Genomic DNA, 26,019 nt, shown 5'->3' with positions numbered 1-26,019 from the left:
CGTTGGGCAGGCGGTGCAATGCCCAACGGGCTCACCTCAAAGAGGGGCTCTTTATCGGAGATCTTTTATCCAACTGCCTATGGGTGAAGTGGGGGTGAGGGGCCAGGACAGAGTAGATAGTGTGGGTGAGGATAAAATGTGGCACAAGGTACCGGAAAGCAATTTTATTCTGGTGGTCCTCTGCCAAAGTAAAATCAAGGATAGCCGGTGCTCATGGGGACTATGGTTTCCCAGAGTGGACCAGGGCTAAAGTGCAAATGGTGTGGTCAACATGTTTCTCGCTTCTAGTACATTGACTGCGATTCTTCAGGACCTAATAAAAAACTACAATCTACAAAACATGACCTAATGATTAGTATCAGTTTAAATACAGCACATGAGTTGTACTACCTGTATGACACTGCTCTTGCCTAAGGGTCCGGACCCGGTGAGATGGGTAGGCTTGACTGACCCTGACACGAGCAGTAGAAACCTCAAACTTTATGGCTTCTCCCTTGATGTCAGACCCACCGGGTACTGTTGACACCCTATAACTCTAACCCTTAGGCAAGAGCAGTGTCATACAGGTAGTCGAGGAACTGTGTTCACATGCTTTACACTTGATGATTTCTTTGTTTCAATGACCTAGTCTTATGCAGTAATAAAACGTTGCTGTTGGTGTACATGTTTAAGTTTCCTCGCTCTCCTATGATTTTTTTTGGTGAACGAAAACTTTAGACACATACATTTCCACACACTTCCATCTACGTACACCTAGCTCCTGGTAGAGAGGTTCTGTTACGTGAATTCACTGTTCTCACCAGTGCTTAAATGTTGCAGGGCGCCTTATTCCCCCATTTTGTGAGTGGTTCCAGTTCTAGATTGAGACAAGCCGATCCAGCAAGCCTGTAATTTTCATCCACTCCTCTGCAAATCATTTCATGCACAAATATCCAGTCAAGGACAATCGGGGCTCCCTCCTCCAGTCTACCCTCTATGCAAAAAGCCAGGGGGGCACAACATATGTCACTTGCTTTTCAACATCTGTTTGAAACAGTGTAGCATGTTGTGACTGAGGTGCGTTGAAAGATCGGTGTGTGGTACATGGGTCTCTACTCAAGAAAGCAGCTAAGTGTATCCCTCTCCGATGTTCATTTATGTGTCAGATGGCACCAGTGTGAGGACTGTGGTTTTGTGTTGAGTCTTTGTTTGAACCCACTGTCCAAGGAACAGCGTTTAAGTATTGCATTTGTGCACCTGGTGGCTGAGGCAAGCTGCGATCTGAGAGCCAGGCAGTCTAGTTGGGGCATAACCCTAAAACACTGTCCAATAACTATTTTAACATTTTAGAATTGCATCTTGAGTTTGGTGTTTCTCTCATGCAGATTTGTATTTGTTTTTTCCCTGTCATTTGAGAGTTGCATAGTAGATGCTTTGCAGACAAATTTTGAAGCTTCTGTGAAGTTGGACACTGATTGAAGAGCACACCAGCTGTGATTGTGTTTGTCTCGAGGTTTTGTGGATAGTCGCCATATTTTTATTCCTGGCAACATTTGCAAAATGGAGTGCCCATTTCTATTGATCAATTTTGTCTATCTTTCTTTGACTTATTTTTTAGCCTGATTGTCCAGTACCTTTGGGCAATTTTGCATTTGTAGTTACTACAATTATATAAAAAGTAGATTTCTTAAAGTAGTAAAAATAAATTCCATTCTGATGGTGTCAGGCCTAACGGGGAGGGGTGTGCAGAACTCGTGGAATTCCGCAGAGTTACATAAAAACTCAGTGAGATTTCGCAGAGTTCTGCAAGTGGATGGAATCGGCACATCACACTGATGTTTAGCACCAGGAGCTTGTTCTGTGCTGCAAAATTAGTGCAAAGAGCACTCTAAGGCTCGCCTGAGGGAGCTGCTTCTTCCCTGCAGCTTGAAAAGATTTTCTACTCCAGCGACAGCTTTCTCACCACAAATGGCTGCCTGTATTGAGAAAATCTCCCCAGGTGCAATCCTAGTGCCCGAATATCATGCTAGCGGACACCAATTCTCACCCGTGCGAGAAAAAAAGACTCCACCACATGGCAGTTGGCAGAGTTTTGATGGAACTCCAACTGCATAGCAGAATTTAGCGCCCACCCCTCCGAACGAGAACTATGCACGAGAACACCGAATTAGAGAGCAGACTTGGGAGGATGAACAAATAGTTTGACAGAATGTATATTGTGATTTTCCAGACCTGGCTTATGGAATGTTTAAGTTTGTAAGGAGCACCCTCCCAAAAAGTTCACCTAGTGTTGCAGACTTCTGCTGAACAGGAGTCTGTATGTGAAGATTTCTTTGGGGGGGTTCAAGAGAGAAGAGTTCTCATGCGATACGGAAACAAGTGGAAAAACTATGAAGTCTACATCTGTACTTTGCCTCTCTGTTTCCCTCTCCTGCACAAATAAGCAAAATGAACAGGTGAACTGCTCTGAGTCTTTAAAGAGAGCTTTTTGCCAGTGGGAGTAATAGTCATGTTAAAGGTAATGTCACTAAAGTCAGTAAACTATGGATTCTGTGAGCCAGTTGCTAGTCCTCGACCTTTTAGGGACATAGAAAAGGAAAACCGAACTGACAACGATGATGGGTTTCTGAGACAGAAGTGTAGGATTCAGGCACCAAAGTGAAACAATCCATTCTCTCCTATTACATATTGTATATTGTCTGCTACATTTTGTACCTTTTTTAAAGTTTTGGGGTAAATTTCCCCTAAATTAACAATTAACCTAATATATAAAGTTATTAAATGAAAGAAAATCTTCATCTCCAGGAAATTAAAGTGCTCAGGAATTAGCAGCTAAGTTCAGTGTGTGTGAGGATTGAATTCATTTTCAAGGATCTACAGATGAAAAGGCGCCCATTTCTTAAAATATCTGTGTTTCGGGAGAAGCTTGTTCATTGTGCAGAGCATGTGCTGCCTGCCATGTACTTTAATGTCCAAACTGATTATATTTCTTTCTGCTTCCTAGACCATAGCTATCCGCCCCTTCCGGCGGCTGAATCAGATTCCAGGGAAACAGTTTTCAATTGATGCTGAAGAGGATGAGGAAGATGATGATGTCGATGACATGGTGATGCTGGAAAAGAAAATTAAATCTTCCAATATGCCCGAGCCTGCTCTTAAAGTCTGCATTAAGGAGATTAAAAGGTTAGTTTTAATGGAAAATAGTAACTACTTTCAAAGGAATATGATGTACTTTTAGTTAGGAAGTGTATTGCATTACAAATTGTTTACCGAGCTAGCTCCCCATTATTGTGTCGGTATGCCTGGGGTCCACACCAGCTCAGTCGACCAATAAAGTAGCATGGTTCCTTTTTTTGTTAGTTCTTCAATATAAAAGTTGTTGCCTTCCAAAACCCAGTTTCAGTGATGGTTCATTGCACCTCTTCCCAAGGTCTGCCAAGGATAGTTCCCAAATTTAGCTCTCAGGTCGGTCCTTCAGTTGAGGAAAGTAGTGAGCTACACCCTTACATAATGCTCATGGTCCAGAATACTTGGCTGCTTTGGAAACAGTATCCAGCTACCCACGCTGAAGTCAAAGACCATGATCTCACCCTATTAAGTCAGCTTCTGACACCCCTTCAGAACATGTACAAATGCCATTAAAATATTCTTAACAACTTTATTTTGTCTTGAATGGAGAAGCAAGATGCAGCTCTGCCGATTTTTGTATATCCTTTAACAGCTTTTCATACCATTGCTCATTCCGTCTGGTGATCTGGGGGTGCACCTGCTGATGCACCTGGAAATGGGACAGTGTTTGGTAGTCCGCCAGCACAAGAAGACAATAAAAATTGGGTTACTGGTTGAGGGAGCTGAAACCCTACTCCAGCAGGAACCACAATCCTGGTCAGGGTGAAGTCACAAGCAAACCTAAATTAACCTGTGCTCAACTCTTGGGCATCTTGGCACAGAGCAGTCAGGCTTAACTTGGAGGCAATGAGTAAGGTATTTGTGCAACACTTCAAACAGGAACTAAATGTAAAAAACACAAAAGGATCCCATACTAGATTAGAAAAATAGAGTAAATGTTGTAAATGCTAATAAATAAAACAAGACCCAAACAACAAAAATCCAATCCGTAGGACCAGACATATACAGTTTTAAAGATTTAAGTGAAAATAGCACCAATAAGCACCAACTATGGATATCAGGTTGCGCTGGACCGAGACAGAGTCACAAGTTGTGGCCGACTGTGATTTAGTGCAGGCTGGCTACAGGGACCAAGTTATGCCAGCCGAAGAAGAGTTCCTTAAATCCTGGTTGAAGAGATTGGAGTTTTGCTTCTAGGATGCGTTGTGCAGCAGAGCCACTGTGTCTGTTTCGGGGAGCTGCGAGGCTGCAATTGTGATGTCCTGCATTGTCGTTTATGAGGCTGTCAATGAGGGAAGCTTGCAATACGGAGCTCTGCGTTGAGGATGCATCGTGCACTGGCTGGTTCTGAAGAGACCGTGGGAATTGCAATGCAAAGTTCTTTGTCGTCATCAAGACTGCTGTCGATAAGAAGTTTACGATGCGAGGCCTGCCTCAGTGATGCATCACGCAGCAGCGGATCCAATGCAAAATGCATGGCTGATGCAGAGTTCTTGCGCTGGAAGAATCTTTGCAGCAGAGTTGGTGCATGGATTCTGCTCGTTGTAATGCCACGCAGCAGAGGTGACGCGTTGGTTCTGCTGGATCCACAGGTGGGCTAGCAGAGCACCTTCAGGCCTACTTCCAAGGGTCCAGGACTGGGGTGGCACCATGTGGCAGGGTAATACTCACAGTTGCAGAGTCCAGGTGCGCTGTGACGCCTTCGAGCATTTGTTCGCGTTTTATAAATTGCCAAATCAAATTGGCTGCTGGTTACAAGAGACTAGCCCTTGTAGTAATTCTGGTGGTCCTGGATTCAGGTTGCAGGTCCAGTCCTTCTCACCAAGGCAAGAGGGCAGCAGTCTTTCAGGGCAGGAGTCCAGCAGAGCGGCAGTCCTTTCAGCAGCACAGCCACCCTTTTTCCTGGCGGAGTCTTCCATAGGTCAAGAAGTGTGCTGAAGAGTTGGTGTCTGAGGTACAATTGTTATACCTGATGCCTTCTTTGAAGAGATTTCCCTCTGAAGTGCACAGTTCTCCTCCCTCCCCTGCCCTGGCTCCAGACTACCTACAGGTGGTATGCAATACTTTGGGTGAAAGCAGGACACCGCCTATTCAAGTGTAAGTGGGGCTGTGCCGAACTCCACCCTGCCACTGATGGCCCATCCAGGCATTCCTAAGCTCAATATTGTGTGTCCTCAAATCACTAAATGGCTAAGGTATAAAAATCCCAACTTTCCGAAGGTGGAATTTTCAAAATTGTAATAAAAATCTGACTTCACCATAAAAGAGGATTTTTCATTAAAATCCCAAAGGCCGCAAACACAAACTGTTCCAGTTTTCCCAATTTGGAAGTTACATATTGAATATAATAAGGTGACTCAAATGTTATCCTATGGGAGAGGAAGGTCTTTAAATACTGAAAAACGAATTTAAGAGTTTTGCACTATCTGGACATGTAAAACTTAAAAGTGCATGTCCTACTTTTTAAATACATTGCATCCTGCCCTGTGGACTGTTTAGGGCCTACCTAAGAGCTGGCTTATACATATTAAAAAGGAAGGTTTGGGCCTGTCAAAATGTTTCTTTTAGAATGATTGTTATAATGCATTCAATTAACCGTGATTTGACAAAAGAATCCCAATGATAAACAGTTCAAACTATTGTAGTGTGCAGTTCTTGGGCATGTCCTGCCTGTAATCATGTGATAAAATGCTGTAAGCTAGTTCACCAAATGGTGAACTGGACCTAGAACATGCCATTGTGTGCCCTAGGTCTTCAATATCAAACAATCCTTAGAATAAGGATTGTTTGATATTAAAGATCTAGTGCACACAGTTGAGTCCTGGGTCTAGTTCACCTTTTGGTTAACTAGCTTACAGCAAAATATTTATTTTGCCAGGTTGAAATGGCAGTTTAAAACTGGCCACACAGGCAGCAGTGGCAGGCCTGAGGCGTTTTAAAGGGCTACTTGAGTGAGTAGCACAATCAGTGTGACAGGCCCACCAGTAGCATTAAATATGCAGATACTCTTCACAAGTAGTACCACTTTAATAGGGACTTATGAGTAAATTAATTATATACATTTAAGCGGGGGACGTGGCCAGCCAAGATGTCCGACAGGACGCTTTTCTAGGGTGTGCCATCTCTCCATCGCCTAATCCTGCGGCATCCTGTGGTGTTTGCTGCTATCCTGCTTCCTTTGTTTCGGGGCTTAACTCCTCTCACTCCTTAGTGAAGCCTGGGTGACCTGGTGGTGCTATTGACCCTAGGGGAGAACGACAGGCACTCCCAAGTGAGGCGCTGCCTGCATGATCCTGGCCCGGCTGCATTGTTTCCTGCGGCCTTGTTGCTGGCCCTGCGGGCAGCCCCACCCAGGATAGAGAAGCCTGGCGATTCAATGGCTCCAGCAGTGTTGAGGGAGAGGAGGATTTATCTGCTTGTGTGCAGTGCTATAGAGCTGGCCCTGCAGGGGCCCTTTGAGGGCATGAATTGTCTGCCGGAGGCCCTGCCCAGGCTACTGGGACCTGTGTCGGAGCCAGGCAGTGAGGCCTGAGCCCTGCGGAAGGTGAGGCGAGGATCGCCCGCTTGCATCCTACACTCTTCAGCCTGCGCAGGCCTCTGGTCCCTTTGGTGCAGTGGAGGCTGTTTTGAGAGGTGACTGGGAGCACCCAGCACTTGCTTCCTGGTTTTATCTACAGGCAGCGGCAGTGGGCCCTGCGCAGAGGGCTTGGACCTTAGGTATTGTTGGGCTATGAGCCCCCTTCATTGACAGCGATGGGGAGTCGGCCGTAGGGAACTGCGTGGGCACTGTGGAGATGAATAGATTGTGTGTGAGGGGCTGCACAGGCCGATTGCTGGAGTCCCATATGGTGCTACAGGAAGAACTCTTGTATCCTGCACCCCGTTCTACTGGTGGCGTGAGAGGCCCACAGCCGTACATCCGGCAGAGGCCTGCGCCTCATGCGGGCTCAGGTGTTGGACTATGTCCGGACAGAGCCAGGCCCTCTGATAGGGTAGGACTACTTCTCTGGATTATTGGTTGCGGGGTGCCCTGGAGGTCCTTATCAGTGATACCTCACTTAGGTGAAGCCCGCGTTTCATTCCCCCAGTGCACCGGATGCTTCTCTGTCCCTGTGGGGGAGGTGGAGCTCGGGGGAGACCTCTCGCTACTGGAACCCCTTTTGGATCTTGTGTGCTTCCTGCCTTGTGGATGAGTCTGACTCTATCTGTAATCATGGTCTTGACGCATTCCCCTTCAGCCCCCCTGGGAGTACATCCTTACCAGTGGCATCTTTGGTTCCCTCTGTGGGAACTTGGTCTGGGGGCGCTGCCGGTGTCTCATTCTACCTCACAGTGACTGCTACAAGCACCGGGGATTATTGAGGGGAGTTTTTTACTTTAACATTGGGGTGAATCTGTACCTGGTATATTGCACTGTCTCACACTCGCCATGGGAAAGGGAAGACCCCAGAGGCAATTGCAGGATAACACCTTTACGCAGTACAACTTGTCCTTCCGGGTCCACTCTTGACCCCTGAATGGCCTCCAAAAGAGCAGTAAGTTATGGTTCTCCCTGATGCTCTGGTGAGCGCTCAGGCGAGCGCTCAGACGTGTCCCGATGCCCCTGCCTGATTATTATCTGAGTGACCTGGCACAGAGTAGGGTACTACTGAATCCGGAGTGCATTGCTGACTTTTTGACTGCCCTTTGGATCCAAGGTAGAGAGACGTCGCAGCCCAAAAACTGGATGCGGATCTCATCCTGTAGGAGGTCCAAATGGCCCTTGCCTTGAAGAACCGGGTATTCTAAACCCAGCGGCGCCAGGGAAACGCCCTAGTCTTCTTGGGTTCACCTGTCTTGGAGTACAGAGACACAGGATACTTCTAGGTGACGTCAAGGATCAAATTTATTGGCTGCAGCCAGTAACAGATATCCTAGAAGTACAACAGCATGTATGTTCTCAGGAGACTGCTCAAACTTACAAAGCCAGCCTTCCCTTTTTATACAAAGTATCACGCTTCAGGCAAACATCCCTTATTTTACAGTTGACCATTCACATATTTTCAATACAAAGAAAAAAGCAGAGTTATGATGACAAGCCCACATTTCAGTTTGTCCAACCCATAATCAATTACCCGGCAAGGTCCAGTATTTCCATCCGATATCGGCAGACCCCCAATAAAAACGGGCACCTCCTCATCGTAAAGCTAGCCATAAAGAAAGAAACAAAGACAGGTGTGTAAGATTTAGACATGGTTTGTGTGCGATGAAAGGTTTATGACATGTTGCGCCTTGATACTAATCTTCCTCGGCCACTGGGAAAGGAACTGGCCGAACAAGTTTGGCTTCGGGCAGTGGAGTCAGCTTGGCCAGGTCACAGAGGAGTCAGCTTAAGGTGTACGTGTCCCAAGGACTCGCACGGACACGATCATCCTTCAGTTAACAGTCTAATGTGAGGGCAACCACAAAATGGCTGCCGTACACAAAATGGAACCCAAGGGTTTATGACGAAATCGTCAAATACATAGTGAATCCATCAATGTAATACGACGAAAACACTCATGTATACCGCATTCGTCGTTTGCGGTTCGCTGATACCAAAATCGTCTATTTCCGATAACTTTTATTGTACGGGTTCAGGACACTGAACCTCAGACCCTCGAACTACGGAACTACAGCCTGTTGAATTCCTAAAAGGGTGTCCAGTCATGAAAGGTTAAACAAAGATTACAAATTGTAAACAAAATTAAGAGGATTCTAGATAAACTAAAGGATGTTTTTGAAAGATTCTCAGACTTACCTGCCAATGGAACAAGCTCAGGAAGCTGTGGATGCTGCCTTTGTGCAGAGGTTGTTTCTTAAGGTTCAGATACAAATGCATTCTATGTGTATTGATTTCTTAGCTAAATATTTACCCGAGTTGGTCACTGTTGCCAAAAACTGTGTAGCAGTGCAAGAAAGGAAAAAAGAATCAAATGAATGTAAATGTATAGTTTTGCAAATGCAGTCATTTCAACAGAATGAAAAGAGAGGGGGAGGTGTGTGGTGAACAAAACGTTTGATCAGGATAGACATGGAGGGGATTGTTGGGCGGAATCCAAGGAAAAGAAAGAGAAGATGCCCCTCTAGAAAATGTATTGTTTATTTGTAATTTCTGAGTACATTTTAAGTGGAGTTACCCTAATCTGGCTTCAAATGTGATTTGATCTTACTGGATTTGCCCAAATAAGTCAGAACTAATGTCCAAACTAGGAGGACAACATAAGAGGCAGCAACTGCCTGGTGAATAACACAAGGTTTTACAGAATCTCCTTTCATCTTTTTACCCTAGTCTTTTCTTGAGGTTCTACTCTGGTTCAGTATGTAGACAATGTGTTACTTTCTTCTGCCACTCAAGACTGGTGCACGGTTGATTCATTATAGCTGCTTACTGGATCGTTCGAGAAAGGCCATAAAGGCTTCTAGAGAGAGGCCACAATGTCTCCACTGAGGAGATATATTTTTCAGCTGACTGGGCTGAAGCCATCAGTACGATTTCAGGCCCGATTAAAGTCGCCTAGGTATGCATTGTCTTGGCTATGGCATGGTATTGCAGGCAATAGATGCTGTTTTTTTTTTCCTTCGTTAAACCCTTCCATGAATATGTAACATCCAACATCTAGTTCATGGGGTGCTTTGTCTTGTGCATCCTAGGTCGTATTCTGCATCTTTGGACTTGCATTTGTCTTTGACACTGGGCAGCCTGGACCTCTTCTCATGTTGATTCTCATTCTGGATCCGCGGTGGGATCTGGCGAAGCAGAATAAAATAGCGAGTAATGGATGCGTCCATGGTGGTGGTCTTCAGTGCAAGCGATTGAGGCCTGTATATATTGACCTATGTACTTTGCTTCTGCCATGTGAGAAGGAACTGTGTTCAGAAGGTCTTCATTTTGGGGATGTGAGACGAGTGTTCATTGGCCCTTTGAATCTGTAAAGGAGGAAATCGGGATATCTGTGTGTTCTTGTTTGGTGTCTGATCTTCACTAAATGTGTTTTTCTTTTTCTCTTGTCGTACTGTACCATCTTTTTGCTGGTGGAAGCTTTATGGGGCAATTGCCTGTGATTAAAAGTGCGCATTTTAGATTCTAGTTGTTGTTACCGTATGTTATTTTTTTTTACCACACGTGGTATTTACCACATGTGATAACAACACTCACTTATGTCAAATATCTCTTGCTGTATTTACCACATGTAATAAAACAATGTGCCCTATAAACATTGCATGCACTATATACTTTGTCCGATAAACTTGATAGCTGTTGCACGCAATTGTATGGTTTACTGTGAAGGAGATCCTGCGATATGCGATAAGTACTGGACTATATGTATTGCCTTTTCAACGTGACTTGGAATAAGGTTAAGCTTTTTTTCACCTTATTTGTGGCCTTAATGCCACTTGATGTGATGCTCAGCACCTTTTAAGCTTCCTACTTCTTGCCTTTACTACTCTGTTTTTATTTACCTATATATTTATTTTGGAGTTTTGTAGACAGCCTTTTCTTTTGGTTCTCTGAATCTGTTTGAATGCTGGAGTTAGCTATTGGTCAAAATGTGACTGTGGTGTTGACTTTGGTGTGTAGTAGAGGTGTTTCTGGTTAATGTGAATTCAGCCTGAGGATAGCTGCTTTTTCAAGACACATTTCAGTTTTTTAAATATGAACCCTGGGTAGATGTTTCTGAAATGTATACTTTGGCTCACAAGCTGTTGTGGGATGCAGACTCAGAAATCTGAACTCCGTTTGTTGCTTGATTTTTGCCAGATTGAAGAAAATGCCTCAATCAATGCCAGAATATGCTTTGACAAGGAACTATTTGGAGCTCATGGTAGAGCTGCCTTGGAGTAAAAGCACGACTGGTAAGTACATTTTATTTTACAACAATTACTTCAAAAAACCTGCAAAGTAAGTGGCACTCTTCAAAATGCAATAAGCAAACACTCCACATATGTCCAAGATAGTTTTAAAACGTAACTCTTGCCAAACACACAGACCTGGAGCAGAGTCAGGCAGTTGGAATAGAAAGGAAAGTTCATGGTGTTGCAGTTATGAATACTTTGAACCTGTATTTGCCTTTTCATAGGATGTGCACCTCATTCAATTATGTATTTTTAAGTTAATTCTGTCACAAAAGAGAAGGGGGGACCTAGGAGCCAGTTAAAGGTCCAGTGTCTATGCTCCAAATAATATCGAAGACACTGTTCCAAGGGCAGGGTGCAAAATATCACCCTGACGCTTACAAAAAGAAAAAGGACTAAGGGAGAAAGGCATCCTAGGTGAAGGGACACATAAGTAAGGGAGAAAGAGCATATCTTGCCTCCTGTTGCCCTCACACACCCGAGGGGTGTAATGCTTCATCATCGGGTGTTGCTCCTCGTTGGGCCGGCGCTGCAATTCCCATCAGGTCCCCCGAAGGGTCACTTTATCGGAGTTCTTTTGAGGTACACCGGATGGTGCATGCGGGTGAGGTCCTAATAAGGGTAATCAAGTGCGTGCAGAGGGCATTAAAAACTGGTAAAGGGTGACCTCAGAAAGAATATCAGAGAGGTAACTCCCTTCACAAGATAAAACCCATAGATAGGGTATAATCCCAAAAGGAATATTGCCTTGAAAATGAATCTGTTCTGTGAGTGGTGGCACCCTGTAAGACCTCTTCAAATAGCCTTATGGTTATTTGTAAGTGTTAAGTAACCGACAAAATTCCATTCGGGTTTACTGAACCCTAAGGGTGTCCTAGTAGACTGACAGGACTTGAAAAAGCTGCACAAAGTCGACCTGATTGTTCAGTTTTTTAAAAGAAATTCCGCTGGTCATTTATTGCCTTGACTTGGTTAGTGGATTGAAAAGACAATGACTGGAGGGATCAAAACACTAATACATTGCTCACTTGGGATCTGTTTTGTGGAGCACTATGTGTAAATGTAAGGTTTTGTTTTCTGCAAATGAAATATTTACTTTTGAGCTTGTTACTGGTTAGAACAGTCTCTTTTTTTTATAAATGTTTTTTATTGAGAATTCATACGGTACAAAAAACACAGTTCAATATACAAATTCATAATACAAGAAGTCTTCAGGATGCTAGAAAATCACGTTACATAATAATGCAGTTCATTAAAATACCATACATAAAACCGTACAAGACATATATATATAAATAAGCATATAAATATACACATAAATATATATATAAATAACTAGGGGGGGAGGCATTTCAGATATTTGCAGCGAGTCCATAAGATATATCCATGGGGTTTACAAACAAAAACATACACATACCCCAACCCTGATTAATTACAGCTGACAATCCCTCCAATCTTTCAGGGGAGCCCATATTTTACAAGCAAAGTCACACAATTTCCTACCCTTATGCAGATACAATGTGGATTCGATGTTATGAATACCAAGAAGCCTAGTCAGCCACATTTGAAAAGTTGGGGCACTTGAATCTTTCCAGGCAGCTGACAACAGAATACGTAGTACAGCAACAGCTAAAAAAATGAATGCCTCCATTTCATTGTTATTGAGGCCCAGCTTACTGTCACTCCCGAGAATCATCACTGTCGGGGATAGACTGATCTTGGTGCCTAGCAGCCCCTCCAGGAATTTCTCGATCTCGGTTATGATCGTGCTGAGCTTCTCACAGTAATAAAACATATGTAAAAGATCCCCCGGGCCTTTCTGGCATCTGGGGCAGTTCTCTTCCAGGGGATCCTCATCAAAGTCATAAGCATTAGAATATTCCCGCCTACGTGCGGGACCCCGGAAACACTATATTATATGTGCCCCACATATAAATACACATATATATATAAACAATATATATATATAAAACAAGCAATAGCAGCCAAATCACATTAGAGCTGAAATATGCTGTGAAGAATTTCCACCATACATGAATAATAAGCATTAGAAACAGGAGAAAACAACACCAAGTTTGTTTAGGAATTGTTTTAATGCTCAGAAAGCAGTAGAAATTCTCAGAACTCACTGGAAGCATAGGAAGCTCCCAGGCTGCATTGCAAACACACAGTCTAACCAGACTGAAAAGCTAACCTGTAGCTAAATAACAAAAAACTGACACTGTGCCTTTAAGGCACTCATGACCCCCTGAATCCCATCATGCCTCAGGAGTGGCAGTTAGGCAGTTGTTCTTTCCGGCTCCTTCAGTGAAGGACCCTGGTTTACACAGCTCCACTAATTTTCTGATTTTCTGCAGAAAAATTGCTATTTTTTCAAACTTTTTGCTCTTACTTCGACGTCTACCACCTAGTCAAGTAAGATACTGCCTTTTTTGAGCAGTTTGGAGGGCATTTTACTTCGAAAATGCCATCTCTTTTTGATAAATGTCCCTCTTGCAACAGCAAGAAGGCCAAGACAGACAGCCACAAGGTCTGTATTGTTTGCCTGCCTGATGACCATGATCCTGAAACCTGTCCACATTGTGAGAACCTATCAGGCAGGACTCTCAAGGACAGGGAGAGAATTCGGATTTATGGCCTGGCCCACAGAGCTTCGAGAGGGAGATCTCCAGTGAAGAAGGGCTCCAAGAAGGCCCATTCGTCTTCAAAAAAGAAGTCTTCACGTCCTTCTACCTCCGCGTCGGGCTCGGCGCTGAGAACAGATCCACAGGAGGGATTTTCCTCTGGGAAGCTGCCGTCGACGGCGGGCTCGCCGTCGAGAGGGAGGCCAGGTACGTCATCGAAGGCGGCATCTTCGAAATCGCCTCCGCCGTCGTCAACCGGGCGGCGATCGGCGTCGAGGAAGGCTACTCCGCCGCCGTCAACCGGGCGACGGTCGGCGTCGAGATCCATTACCCCTCCGCCGTCGTCAACCAGGCGACGATCGGCGTCGAGGGACGTCACCTCGCCGTCGTCAACCAGGCGACGATCGGCGTCGAGAAAGGTGACTCATCCGCCGTCGACGGGTACTCGTCGATCGGCGTCGAGGACGCGGTCCCCGTCGGTGCGGCAGCAGCGTTCGGCGTCGAGGGTGCCCAATACCCCTCCGCCGTCGTCGCACAAGCATCCGACGTCGAGGCATGGCTCTACGTCGGCGACTGACCATCGCCGTTCGACGTCGAGGCAAAAAGCTCCGTCGACAGGCCGTTCAGCGTCAAGAGAGAAGCCTCCGTCGGCGACAGGTCATCGACGTTCGACGTCGAGGCTGAGGTCCCCGTCGACGACCAAACACCATCGCTCGACGTCGAGGCAGAAGGCTCCGTCGGCGGTTGCTCATCGCCGCTCGACGTCGAGAGACTATGAACATTCGCAAGGCCATTCGGGGTCGAGGCTGTTTGATCCCCCGACCCCTCGGAAGCGGTCGGCTGCGAGAAGTGAGCGCTCGACGTCGAGGCGCTCGGACACGATCATGGTGACAGAATCTGCTTCTCACCATTCTTCTCATCGGTCCTCGGGCTCCTCTACTGCACATTCCAGATCTAGAAGCCCGGTGCACAGGACTCCTGAACGTCGGCCAGACCCTTCTGCGGGGCGCGTCAGGCTGTCGCCAAGATGGTACCGGTCCCTGGACCATTGGAGAGACGATGGGGCTACCAGGCGATGCAGGAATATGCCAGCCCACGCCACAGGTCAGCTCTCCAGGACCTGGTGGAGGAGATGGACGAACGTAGCCCTCCCAGGCTCTCAACGCCTGTGGATCTACCCACCAGAGCGCCAAGGAGGTCCCGCTCGCCTACAAGGAAAGCTAGGCGGGATGGTCGGGGAAGATCTAGATCGCCTGCAAAAGACCCTAGACTGGATGGCCGAAAGGCCTCTGTCCCTCGGGGCAGATCTCCCGTGCGGTCGCCGTCCAGATCGCCCAGGGCGTCCCGATCTCCTAGAAGAGACCATCGTCCAAGGGATCGGGTCAGGTCGCGCTCTCCTAGACGGGAGGAGCGTCCCAGGAAGTCGAGGGAGCGGGGACGCAGTTCTCACCATCGGCATAGACGTACCCCGTCTACCTCTTCCACTTCATCTACCAGGTCGTCGAAGAGGGACTACTCTCCGACTTTGACAGACAGTCCAACGTCCAGGTCCTCCCCTGTGGATGATATTGGCACGTACCTGGACGTTCTGCAGAGAGGTGCGCTTAAACTGAACATTGAAATGTCTGTTCCTCAAGTCACGACGACGGTCATTTTCGAAACCTTGCACAAAAAGGCCATCTCCAGACCTCTGCTGCCATTGGTCCCAGGGATTTTGGATCCGGTCAAGGACGTTTTCCTGACCCTGGCATCAATCAGAGCAGTGCCAGCACGCATTACGAAGAAGTACAAACCTGCGGCTTCTGACCCGGTGTTTGTGAGGTCTGACCCTCCGGCGGACTCGGTCATCGTGGCAGCGGCAAGAAAGACACATGCGGTTGCTGGTTCGTCTTCAGTCCCGCCAGATAAGGACAGCAAGACCCAAGACTCCTGGGGTAGGAAGGTCTGCAACTCTGCTGCTTCCACTCTTAAAGTCTCCAGCGCAGCTGCGCTCCTGGGCCGGTATGACAGGGCCTTATGGGACTCGATGGAGAGATTCAAAGCAAAGCTGCCGAAAGAGGATCAGCAGGACTTTGAGGAAACTGTTACGGAGGGGTGTCTGGTGGCTAACCAGATGATCAGCACGGCCGCGGATGGGGCGGTGCTGTCGGCTCATTCCTATGCCCATGGAGTTTGTGCCAGAAGATCGGCCTGGTTGCGCCTTACAGGGCTGAAGCCGGATGCCCAGCATCGGATTCTGAATCTCCCTTTTTCGGGTTCTGCCCTCTTCGGGGAACACGCAGACGAGGAAATGACCCGAATGAAGACTGAGCTGGACACGGTGAAGGCAGTGGGCTTGGAGAAGAAGAAGGAGTTCAAGCGCCGCTTCAAGTCCAACAGGGGGAGAGGGGCCCAGCAGAGGGTTCAAACCCCTCAGTGGTCGCAGAACAAAGCTCAGGGAAAACCCTAGTTTCACGGTAAACCCAGCAGGGGCAGGGGGGGCCGCCAGCAGTCCTCCAACGCCCCGAGAGGAGGAAAGGCCTGAACAGTGGCTTCCTCTGACACCGTTGCCCACTCCGGTGGGAGGAAGTGCATCTCAACACCTGGAGGAGTGGGTCAGCATCACAAGAGATCAGTGGGTGCTTAATATACTGCGAAATGGTTACAGGATACGTTTCCGTGCTCTTCCAAAGAGCATTCCTCCGAAGAGCTCTTGCCCTCACCAACTGAGCTTGCTCCGTCGAGAGGTGACGATCCTGCTGCAAAAAAGAGCGATAGAAGAAGTTCCTCGCGCTCTAAGAGGCAAAGGAGTTTACTCCAGATATTTCCTTGTCCCCAAAAAAGATCAGGAGGACAAGTTCAGACCCATACTCGACCTACGACTCCTAAACAAGGTCATCGTCAAGGAAAAGTTCCGCATGTTGGCGCTTCACCAAATATGTCCTCATCTACAAGCCGGAGATTGGATGTGTTCGGTGGATCTTCAAGATGCGTACTTTCACATCCCGATTGCGCAGCAACATCGAAAGTACCTGAGGTTTGTCGTGGGGCACAAACACTACCAGTACATGGTGTTACCCTTCGGTCTCAAGTCCGCACCACGAGTCTTCACCAAATGCATGGCGGTGGTGGCGGCTTTTCTTCACAAGAAGGGTCTCTTCGTTTACCCATATCTGGACGACTGGCTCCTGAAGGGTCCATCCCCGGTACGGGTAACACAAGATCTGCATCTGTGCCTGCAACAGCTTCACAGGCTCGGCCTCCATGTGAACCTGGAGAAGTCAGTCCTGCGGCCTACGCAATCCATCCACTACCTAGGCTCCGTTCTGGACACAAGCGTGGGAAGAGCGTTTCCTTCGGAGGAGAGACTTTCTTCCATGAACCTGAAGTGCGGGATTCTGCTGGAGTCTCGTCCTCCAACAGCACGACAGGTGGCGTCTCTGCTGGGTTCCATGGCGTCCTGCATTTTTCTCATCCCACACGCCAGGCTGAGAATGCGTCCTCTGCAACAGGCCCTGGAGGATCAGTGGGACCAGGCAACAGGTCGTTGGGAGGACCATATCCATCTTTCCCAGGCGACAAAAGAGTCCATCAGATGGTGGACTCTGAGACACAATGTGATGGTGGGAGTGCCGTTTCATCAACCCATTCCATCCCTATCTATCGTGACAGATGCCTCCCTGCACGGCTGGGGAGCACACATGGGTCCGCTTCAGATTCAGGGCCGGTGGTCTGCTCAGGAGCAGACATACCACATCAACATGCTGGAACTCAGAGCGGTATTCCTGGCTCTCAAAGCTTTCCTGCCAGCGATCACCTCCAACTCAGTCCTGGTTCAGACGGACAATACGACAACCATGTTCTATCTGAACAAGCAAGGAGGCACAAAATCTCGCCCACTGTCTCGAGAGGCTCAAACAATATGGCATTGGCTCCTCGCTCGAGGTCTCACAGTGGTGGCGGTGCATCTTCCGGGCGAGTTGAACGTCAAAGCAGACGCACTCAGCAGGCACTTCGAAGATCAGCCAGACTGGGTGCTAAACGACGAAGTAGTAGAAGAACTTTTTCGTTGCTGGGGACGTCCGTCCATAGACTTGTTCGCAGACGACGAAAACACCAAGTGCCACGCCTTCGCGTCCAGGTTCCACAGACCAGGGACGCTGGGGAACGCTCTCCTGTTGGATTGGGCAGGGATGTTCGCGTACGCGTTTCCTCCCCTGGCTCTGATCCCGAGAGTGGTGTCCAAGCTCCTCAGGACGAACATGGAGATGATCCTAATTGCTCCAGACTGGCCTCGGCAGTGGTGGTATCCGGACCTTCTACATCTGTCTGTGTGTCCACACAAACGACTCCCTTGCAGACCAGACCTGTTGAGCAAAATGAACGGGAGGATAATGCATCCCAACCTCCCATCATTGAACCTAACAGCATGGCTCCTGAGGTCCTGCAATACGGACATTTGAACCTGCCGCCAGAATGTATGAGCATTTTAAAGGAGGCTAAGAGACCGTCCACGAGAGCATCCTATGCCTTCAAGTGGAAACGGTTTTACTTGTGGTGTAGGGATCAGCATTTGGATCCGATTAAGGGGCAGGAGGACGTCATATTACCATACCTCCTTTCACTCGCAACAGCTGGTTTAAAGTACGCTTCCATTAGAGTGCATTTGTCAGCTATTGTGGCTTACTGGAAGTCGCCTGACCAGGTGTCTTTCTTTCAGGTTCCAGTGGTCAAGGATTTCCTCCAGGGATTGAAGAAAGTGTATCCCCCTGTACGAAATCCTTCTCCTCCATGGGAATTAAACCTAGTTCTATCAAGGTTGATGTCTCCACCTTTCGAGCCAATCCACAAAGCTTCCTTACAACATCTCTCTTGGAAGGCAGCTTTTTTGGTGGCAATTACCTCTGCACGCAGGGTCAGTGAGATACAGGCGCTCTGTGCAAAGGAACCTTATACGGTATTCCACCATAACAGAGTGGTTCTGAGGGCTCACCCTTCTTTCTTGCCTAAAGTCATATCTGATTTTCATATCAATCAGTCTATCTCCCTCCCTTCCTTTTTTCCAAATCCGACGACCCCGGCTGAGCGGTCACTTCACTCATTAGATCTTAAAAGAGTGCTGAAGTTTTATTTGGAAATGACTAAAGGGATTAGGAAAACAGACCAACTGTTTGTGAACTATGGTGCTATGAGAACTGGTTTTCCAGCGGCAAAGAGGTCCATCTCTAGGTGGATTGTTTCTTGCATTAAGCTGGCCTATCAACTGGCAGGAAAACCTTTGTTGATGTCTCCAAAAGCGCATTCCACTAGAGGGAAGGCGGCTACAGTGGCTTTCTTGCATGACGTTCCCATGTCAGAAATATGCAAGGCCGCGACCTGGAAATCAGTGCATACCTTTACGAGGCATTACTGCCTCGACTCTGATTCCAGGACTGACACTCAAGTAGGGCAAGCCTCCTTGAGGAATCTGTTTGGGTAGTCGGTTCTGTCTACTCAAGCTTGTTGATGAGATTTCTGTCTTATCTTTCCTTTGCCCGCAGAGATGAGGAGAGGCTCGCTATTCTATTCTAATGCTTATGACTATTGATGAGGATCCCCTGGAAGAGAAGGATTAGTTACTTACCTGTAATCCTAGTTCTCTTCCAGGGGTATCCTCATCAAAGTCATAAGCAACCCTCCCGCCTCCCCGGGCAAAGGATACTTGTTCATAAGGAGATATTGTTGACCTAAGTGTTATTGGGTTTGGTTTTCAGTCTCCGAAAAGAACAACTGCCTAACTGCCACTCCTGAGGCATGATGGGATTCAGGGGGTCATGAGTGCCTTAAAGGCACAGTGTCAGTTTTTTGTTATTTAGCTACAGGTTAGCTTTTCAGTCTGGTTAGACTGTGTGTTTGCAATGCAGCCTGGGAGCTTCCTATGCTTCCAGTGAGTTCTGAGAATTTCTACTGCTTTCTGAGCATTAAAACAATTCCTAAACAAACTTGGTGTTTTCTCCTGTTTCTAATGCTTATTATTCATGTATGGTGGAAATTCTTCACAGCATATTTCAGCTCTAATGTGATTTGGCTGCTATTGCTTGTTTTTTATATATATATTGTTTATATATATATGTGTATTTATATGTGGGGCACATATAATATAGTGTTTCCGGGGTCCAGCACGTAGGCGGGAATATTCTAATGCTTATGACTTTGATGAGGATACCCCTGGAAGAGAACTAGGATTACAGGTAAGTAACTAATCCTTACTATCCGTCCTCATACCCCAGTCAAGAGTGTTTTAAAGTATTGTACCTTCAAATTTGAGGACCGTAGAACCTGCTTATCGAGATATAAAGCTTTGTCAAGATCCGCATCCGGATCTTGCAATTTAACTACCCAGGCGGCCTCATGCTTCTCAAGGTCATCGGACACCCTCTCAATTAGATCCTGATATATAACCCGGATCCTATTCCCCCCTTTTAATAGATATTCCTGTATGGGGCAACAAATACCAGGGGCAGAGCCAGAGCTAACAGCTTTAAGCGTCTGTGAAACCTGGACATACTTAAAGCTTTGGCTACTGGGTAGACCATCCTTCTGCTGTACGGCATTAAAGCTCCTAATACTGCCATCCAACATTACCTCCCCCACCGTCTGGATACCTTGCTGTTCCCAGCATTTCCAGGCACCGTCCAGGCTTAAGTTTGGAAAATAACCTGATTTCACAACGGCGTATACATGTTGATCCTAGGGACTTGTAGCAATTTCTGCAATGTTTTCCACAGATCCCAGGCACTTAAAGGGACCTTATACCGAGGCTTCTTAAAAATTCTGCGACCAGTTTTCCTTAACAGTGCGCCTGTGGCCTCCTTTCCCATCAATAGCTCGTATATTGATGGAATATCATGGAATGGAATGGAATAAGTTTTTATATAGCGCGATAGCTACCCGCAGGCGTCCTAGCGCTTTAACAAAATACAGGTGGGTGCGGCGGGTCAGGATTATCTGCTGAAGAAGAAGGTTTTTAATTTTTTACGGAAAAGCAGGATGTTAGGTTCAGATCGGATAGAGAGTGGGAGTGAGTTCCAAAGCCTGCCCGCGTTTGTTGAGAACATTCTTCCTCCACTTCTTGCTCTTTTGAACCTAGGAATGATGACTTGGAAGGCGAGAGTGGACCTCAACTGCCTGTTGGGGTGATAGGGGGTGATTAAGGTATGATTTAGGGTTGCTCCTTTCCTCCAGTAAGCACGGTGTGCGATGCACATGCTTTTAAAGTTTACTCTATCCTTTACTGGGAGCCAGTGAAGGGCTCTTAGTTCTGATTTCACTGATTGCCGTCTGGGGATACGTAGGAGAGTACGAGCCGCGCAGTTTTGGATAACCTGCAGTTTTTTTAGGGTGGATTCGGGGGCTCCTAGGTAAAGGGCATTTCCGAAGTCCAGCCGGGAGAGGATTAGACCCTGGACCAAGATCTGTCTGGCCTTGAAAGGGAGGAGTGGTAGGATCTTTCGTATGAGTCTAATAATACCTATACAGGTGGCTGCTAGTTTGGTTGCCTGGTGGCCGAAGGCCAATGGGTTGTCCAGCCAGATGCCCAGGCTCTTGATGGAATACAGATCTGAAGACGGGTCTTGAGTATGTCTTTTACTATGTACTGGTTCAAATAAAATGGACATCTATGTCAACAGACAGGCCCAGTGATAATATCTTACATTTGGGGCTCCTAGGCCTCCACGTTCCTGTGGGAGGGTCATGTATCTTGCTGACCGCCTAGTCTTACCATACTGCCACAAAAAGCTATTGAAGATGGACTCGATTTTTTTTATCACCCCTTCCTCGATTAAGTAAGGAATGGATCGGAACAAATAGAGGAGTTTGGGTAGCATGGTCATTTTTAACACATTTGTCTTACCTATAAGGGATAGGTGCAGTGCATCCAGACACTTCAGACTTTTCTCAATTTTTTTAAGGAGTGGATTAAAATTATCCTGATGATTGAGCCCGTTGCTGCATTAATTACCCCAAGATATGTCGCAGAATCGACATACCTTTGGTCAGTTTTGACAATGTGCTTTGAACATATTACCTGAGTTTTTGCCTGATTTAAACGATACCCAGAGTGGTATCCGAATTCCCTAGTGACTTCCACCAAAGTTTGCATAGTCTCGGCAGGTTCTGATGTAATCACTGCCAGATCGCCTGCATACGCTAGTATTTTACTCTCAAATCCACTGGTTATTACTGGCTTAATGCCACGATTCCCCAGTATTTGCCTAACCAGTGGATCGATGTACAGTGGGAACAGGATAGGCGAGCAGGGACACCCCTGACGGGTACCCCTGCTTATTATGATCCAGTCTGAGCTCTGACCCATCATCTGGATTCGGGCCACCGGATCGGAGTACATGGCTTTTATTGCCATCAAGATTTTTGGGCCAAAGCATCTCTCAGCCAGGACATCCCACAAATACTGCCATCTAACGCGATCGAATGCTTTTTCCGCGTCGAGGAGGATCATAGCGACCCAACCCCCCCCCCCGCCGCAGCATGAGCCTCAAACTACGAGATTGCTCTTCTAATGTGGTCCGTTGTTCCTCGACCCGGGATGAACCCATGCTGCCAGGGGGAAACAGGCCCGCCAATTACCCTCCCCAAACACGTAGCCAAGATCTTCGCATAGAGCTTATTGTCTGAATTTATAAGAGATATCGGCCTATAGGACCCTGGGCTCTCTCTTGGCATCCCTTTTTTGTGAAAGACCACTATATTAGTGTCCTTCCATGTTTCAGGGATTTTGCTGATGCAGATGATTCAATTAAAAAGATCTAACAATATTGGAGCCACCTCGAACGAAAGACACTTATACAGCTCCAAAGGGATGCTATCTGGACCGGCGGCTTTACCGACAGCCAGATTGAGTAGTGCCTTCCGAACTTCATCGGCCGTTACATCGCTCTCTAAGTTTTCCATCTCAGACAGTCCCAGTTTGGGCCCTGTGTCCGGGTATCTACGAAACGGCCGGGCGCCCCCATTTCTTCCCTATAAAGGGATCGATAGAAGTTTGCGAATACCAAAAGGATGTCTTGAGGCTCCACAAAATCCCGTCCGTTCTCATGGATACTAGTTATTATATTTTTTGTACTGTCCTGCCTGATCCTCAGCGCCTTCCCTGCCTGCTCCCCCGCCTCATACATTTTCCTCCTGTAAGTCCAGTATTCTGACGCCGCTTTCTCTGCCAGCTGTTTTTGTAGTTCCGCTTTAATGAGACAGATACTAGTTTGACTCTCCCTTCCTTCCTTCCCTTGTATTAAATCGTGGCAATGCTGTTCTTCTGCCTTAACTAGATCTGCTAAAAGCTTATTCTTGCCAGCCTGCAATTTTTTCCTGGCCTGAGTGGTATAGCTGGTGATCTCCCCCCTCAGTGCTGCTTTAAATGAGTCCCAGACACAATTCCTGGATGAGCTGTAACGATAGGCATCGAAGAACTCCCGCGCCCATTTCCGCAGATGCTCCACAAACAGGGCGTCAGCCAGGAGTTTCCGATTAAATGTCCACGCCCTACATTTTCTAACTGGCCCTACGCCATTATATCTGATTGCCAATGGGCTATGGTCCGAGAGGACCTTGGGAAGCTTCCTAATGTTAATCTTGCTGATTTCTACGGATGAGATTAAAAAATAATCCAATTTACTATATTTCCGGTGTGGGCATGAAAAATATGTGAACCCTGGGTCATCTGGCTCCTTTGCCCCCCAGACATCTATTAGCCCATGTGACTGCATCATTGAGCGGAGTGCCCTATAGACCCTTGGCTTTCTGCCGGTATATGGACTTCTATCGGTCAGATCAATAGAAATATTAAAATCCACGCACACCAAAATGGGTACGGGCCAGGTTGACAATTCCCCCTCCAATATTTCAAATACTTCTGGATCATCCTGATTTGATCCGTATATCCCACAGATTGTTAGGCCACACTCCAGCTCCGCCAAGGCCCATCTACCTAGTGCATCCGATTTAACCCGTTTAGCCCCCTCCAGCACTGTTTTACCTAATATCACTACCCCCTAACTGTTGAAGTCTGGGAAGAGCATGCCAGGATATTGAATCCGCCAACCTTGAGAAGCTGTTTTTTCACCCAAGGGAGATGCGTTTCCTGAAGACACAGGATATCAATGGGCTCGGATTTAACAAACTCTGACAATCTGGCTCTCTTTCTCCAATCATTCAGTCCCCCTATGTTAATCGAATATATGCTAAGACTCGACATCTTTATTTTTTAGTAGTTTCCTCATTCTTGTCACCAAAGATTGAATAAAAACAATTCCCATGGCATAGATACAATGTCCCACCAAAGCGAGAGAAACAAACTTTGTACCATAAATTCTCATTTTTTTCTCAACCGAATAGCATACACATTAATGGATGAGGCACAGCTATCTTAAGCAGAATCAACAATATTGCTTTTTTTTGTTCTATTATAAGGATTTTAACACAGTGTGTGAAGAAGAGTTGCACGTGTTTCCTTGCAGGAACCCTCTATTTAGCCCTGCCAAAGTCCTCAAGCCAATACGTGATGTGCTGCACAAGGCCATGGTTTTTTTTTGGAATTCTGGGACTTGTAGTCTTGTTAATTCCTTTATAAAAACAGGACTTCAAGTCCCAGAATAAAAAAATAAAAAACTTGGACTAGAGAAGCAGCAACTTGGACCTGGGAAATTTGGCAGATATGATCATTCATGTACTTTATCTAGAGACTTAGGTAGAAAGAGTAAGCTGTTAATCTTCACGCTTAAGCGGATATGATCATTCATGTACTTTATCTAGAGCCTTTGGTAGCAAGAGTAAGCTGTTAATCTTGACCCTTAAGCATTTCTGTTATACAGATGTTTGTTTCTAGCTCTTTTCAGTCATGCAAACTGACCTAGATTTTGACATTCCATTCCTGTTGCATTTTCAGGCTGAGGAAGAGAAACGTTTTATAAAATGCCGTGACGTATCACTGAATGGGCTTTTGCCGGGGGGTGCCTGTGTCGGTAATGGGTCACTTGCTGGAGTGGAGGCGCCCTGCCTGGGGCCTTAATTATACTGTCTTTGGGAACTGTCGGCTCAGCACATGACCCGGAGCCGTAGACAGCGCTAGCGCCAGCTCAGCACAGCTTTTGCACAGGGTGGACGGCGTCCGCCCGGTAAGACCCCACCCGCGTGGTACCCCGACTCGAGCCCTGAGAGTGCCCTTGTCGAAAAATCTGTGGCAGTCCGAGGTCGTCGCAGTCCCAGCCGGACCACCGGCGACTGTTCGAGCGGTAGGGGGCTTTGGCATCCGCCTCTAGTGCGGCCACTTGTGTTTGGTCATGACATTGCCAGCTGTAGCAATCAGAACGAGTACACCAGAAAGCTCCGTACAGTTCTCCTCTGAGAGTTCCATCCTATATGCCACATGGTACAACAGTCCGGTACAATAAGGCACACTTGCTGGCACGCTAGCGACCTTTATTTGGTTTCGCCTACCCGCTGTGCTTGTGAAATCTCTTGTATTTAGTGGGCATCAATGTAGCCATGTCGGATAAATCTTCAAAAGCACGGCTTCAATGTGTGCAGCCAAAAAAAGTAAACAAAAAACTAGTTCCCCACAAAAGCGAAGGACCCAGTATTTCCACAGCGGGAACTCATCAGAGCCTCCTTTTAAGATATATTAAATAGAAGGCGAAACTTTAAAAAAATAATTGTCATCACCTTGTCTCCCCAAGGGAATGCATGACTCTTTCCTAACATTAGCTATTGTTGTAAAAATGCTTGGTTAGTTTTATTGACAAGCCAACTAAATAAAATGGAAAATTCATTTCCATCAAAGAAAGGCTTTAGAAAAGAATACATGGAGCCACACTGCCATCTTGTGGTTAATTATTCACATTCCGACTGCAGCTGAACACCTACTTTATCTATACTCGAGATTCAGAGTGAAAGCAAACGGAAATCTTACTGTTCTCGTTCAACTACAGACGGAGAAAGTCAAAAGCAAGTGAGTCACTGCTTAGAGTCCAGTAAAGAGAAAATCAGATCTTAAGCTGATAAAGAGGTGGCATTGCGAAAGATGCAATAAGGCTCCAACATTTATAGTACAGAAACAGGTGGGTGTAATTGCTGGGGCTTGTTTAAAAATATATCTTTGCATCCAGAAAAAAATGTAGACTAGAGAGGATTTGTGCCAGCTCTCTGACTACCTTCCTCCATGCTTGTGATAGAGTTGCTAGGGGTAGGAACGGAACACCTGCGTTTATGTAATGCTTGAGGCCCCCGCAAATTGACACAGTCCAGATACCAACCTTTTTGGCCTCCACCATTATTATCTGGGCCCGGAACGAATTGGGCTACCAAGAACCAGTTTCAAAAAGAAGCATTGCTCGCCACTACTTGCACATCTTCATATTTGCCCTGACGAAGTTCACAA

General features: G+C 46.7%; 1 protein-coding gene across 1 annotated transcript in view; it reads left to right on the top strand.

Moving 5' to 3' along the window:
* Positions 1-26,019, top strand: part of LONP2 (lon peptidase 2, peroxisomal) — an 805,754-nt gene that overhangs the window by 124,361 nt on the left and 655,374 nt on the right. Inside the window, exons 5-6 of the mRNA XM_086945449.1 lie at positions 2,984-3,162; positions 10,889-10,983. Of these exons, the coding sequence (XP_086801575.1) occupies positions 2,984-3,162; positions 10,889-10,983 (274 nt within the window). The remainder of the gene's footprint in view (positions 1-2,983; positions 3,163-10,888; positions 10,984-26,019) is intronic.

This window comes from Lissotriton vulgaris, chromosome 12 (assembly GCF_964263255.1).
Source record: "Lissotriton vulgaris chromosome 12, aLisVul1.2, whole genome shotgun sequence".
In the NCBI taxonomy this organism is placed as follows: Eukaryota; Metazoa; Chordata; class Amphibia; order Caudata; family Salamandridae; genus Lissotriton; species Lissotriton vulgaris.
Note: the sequence above shows the minus strand (reverse complement) of the source record. Positions and strands in the feature narration are given on the sequence as shown.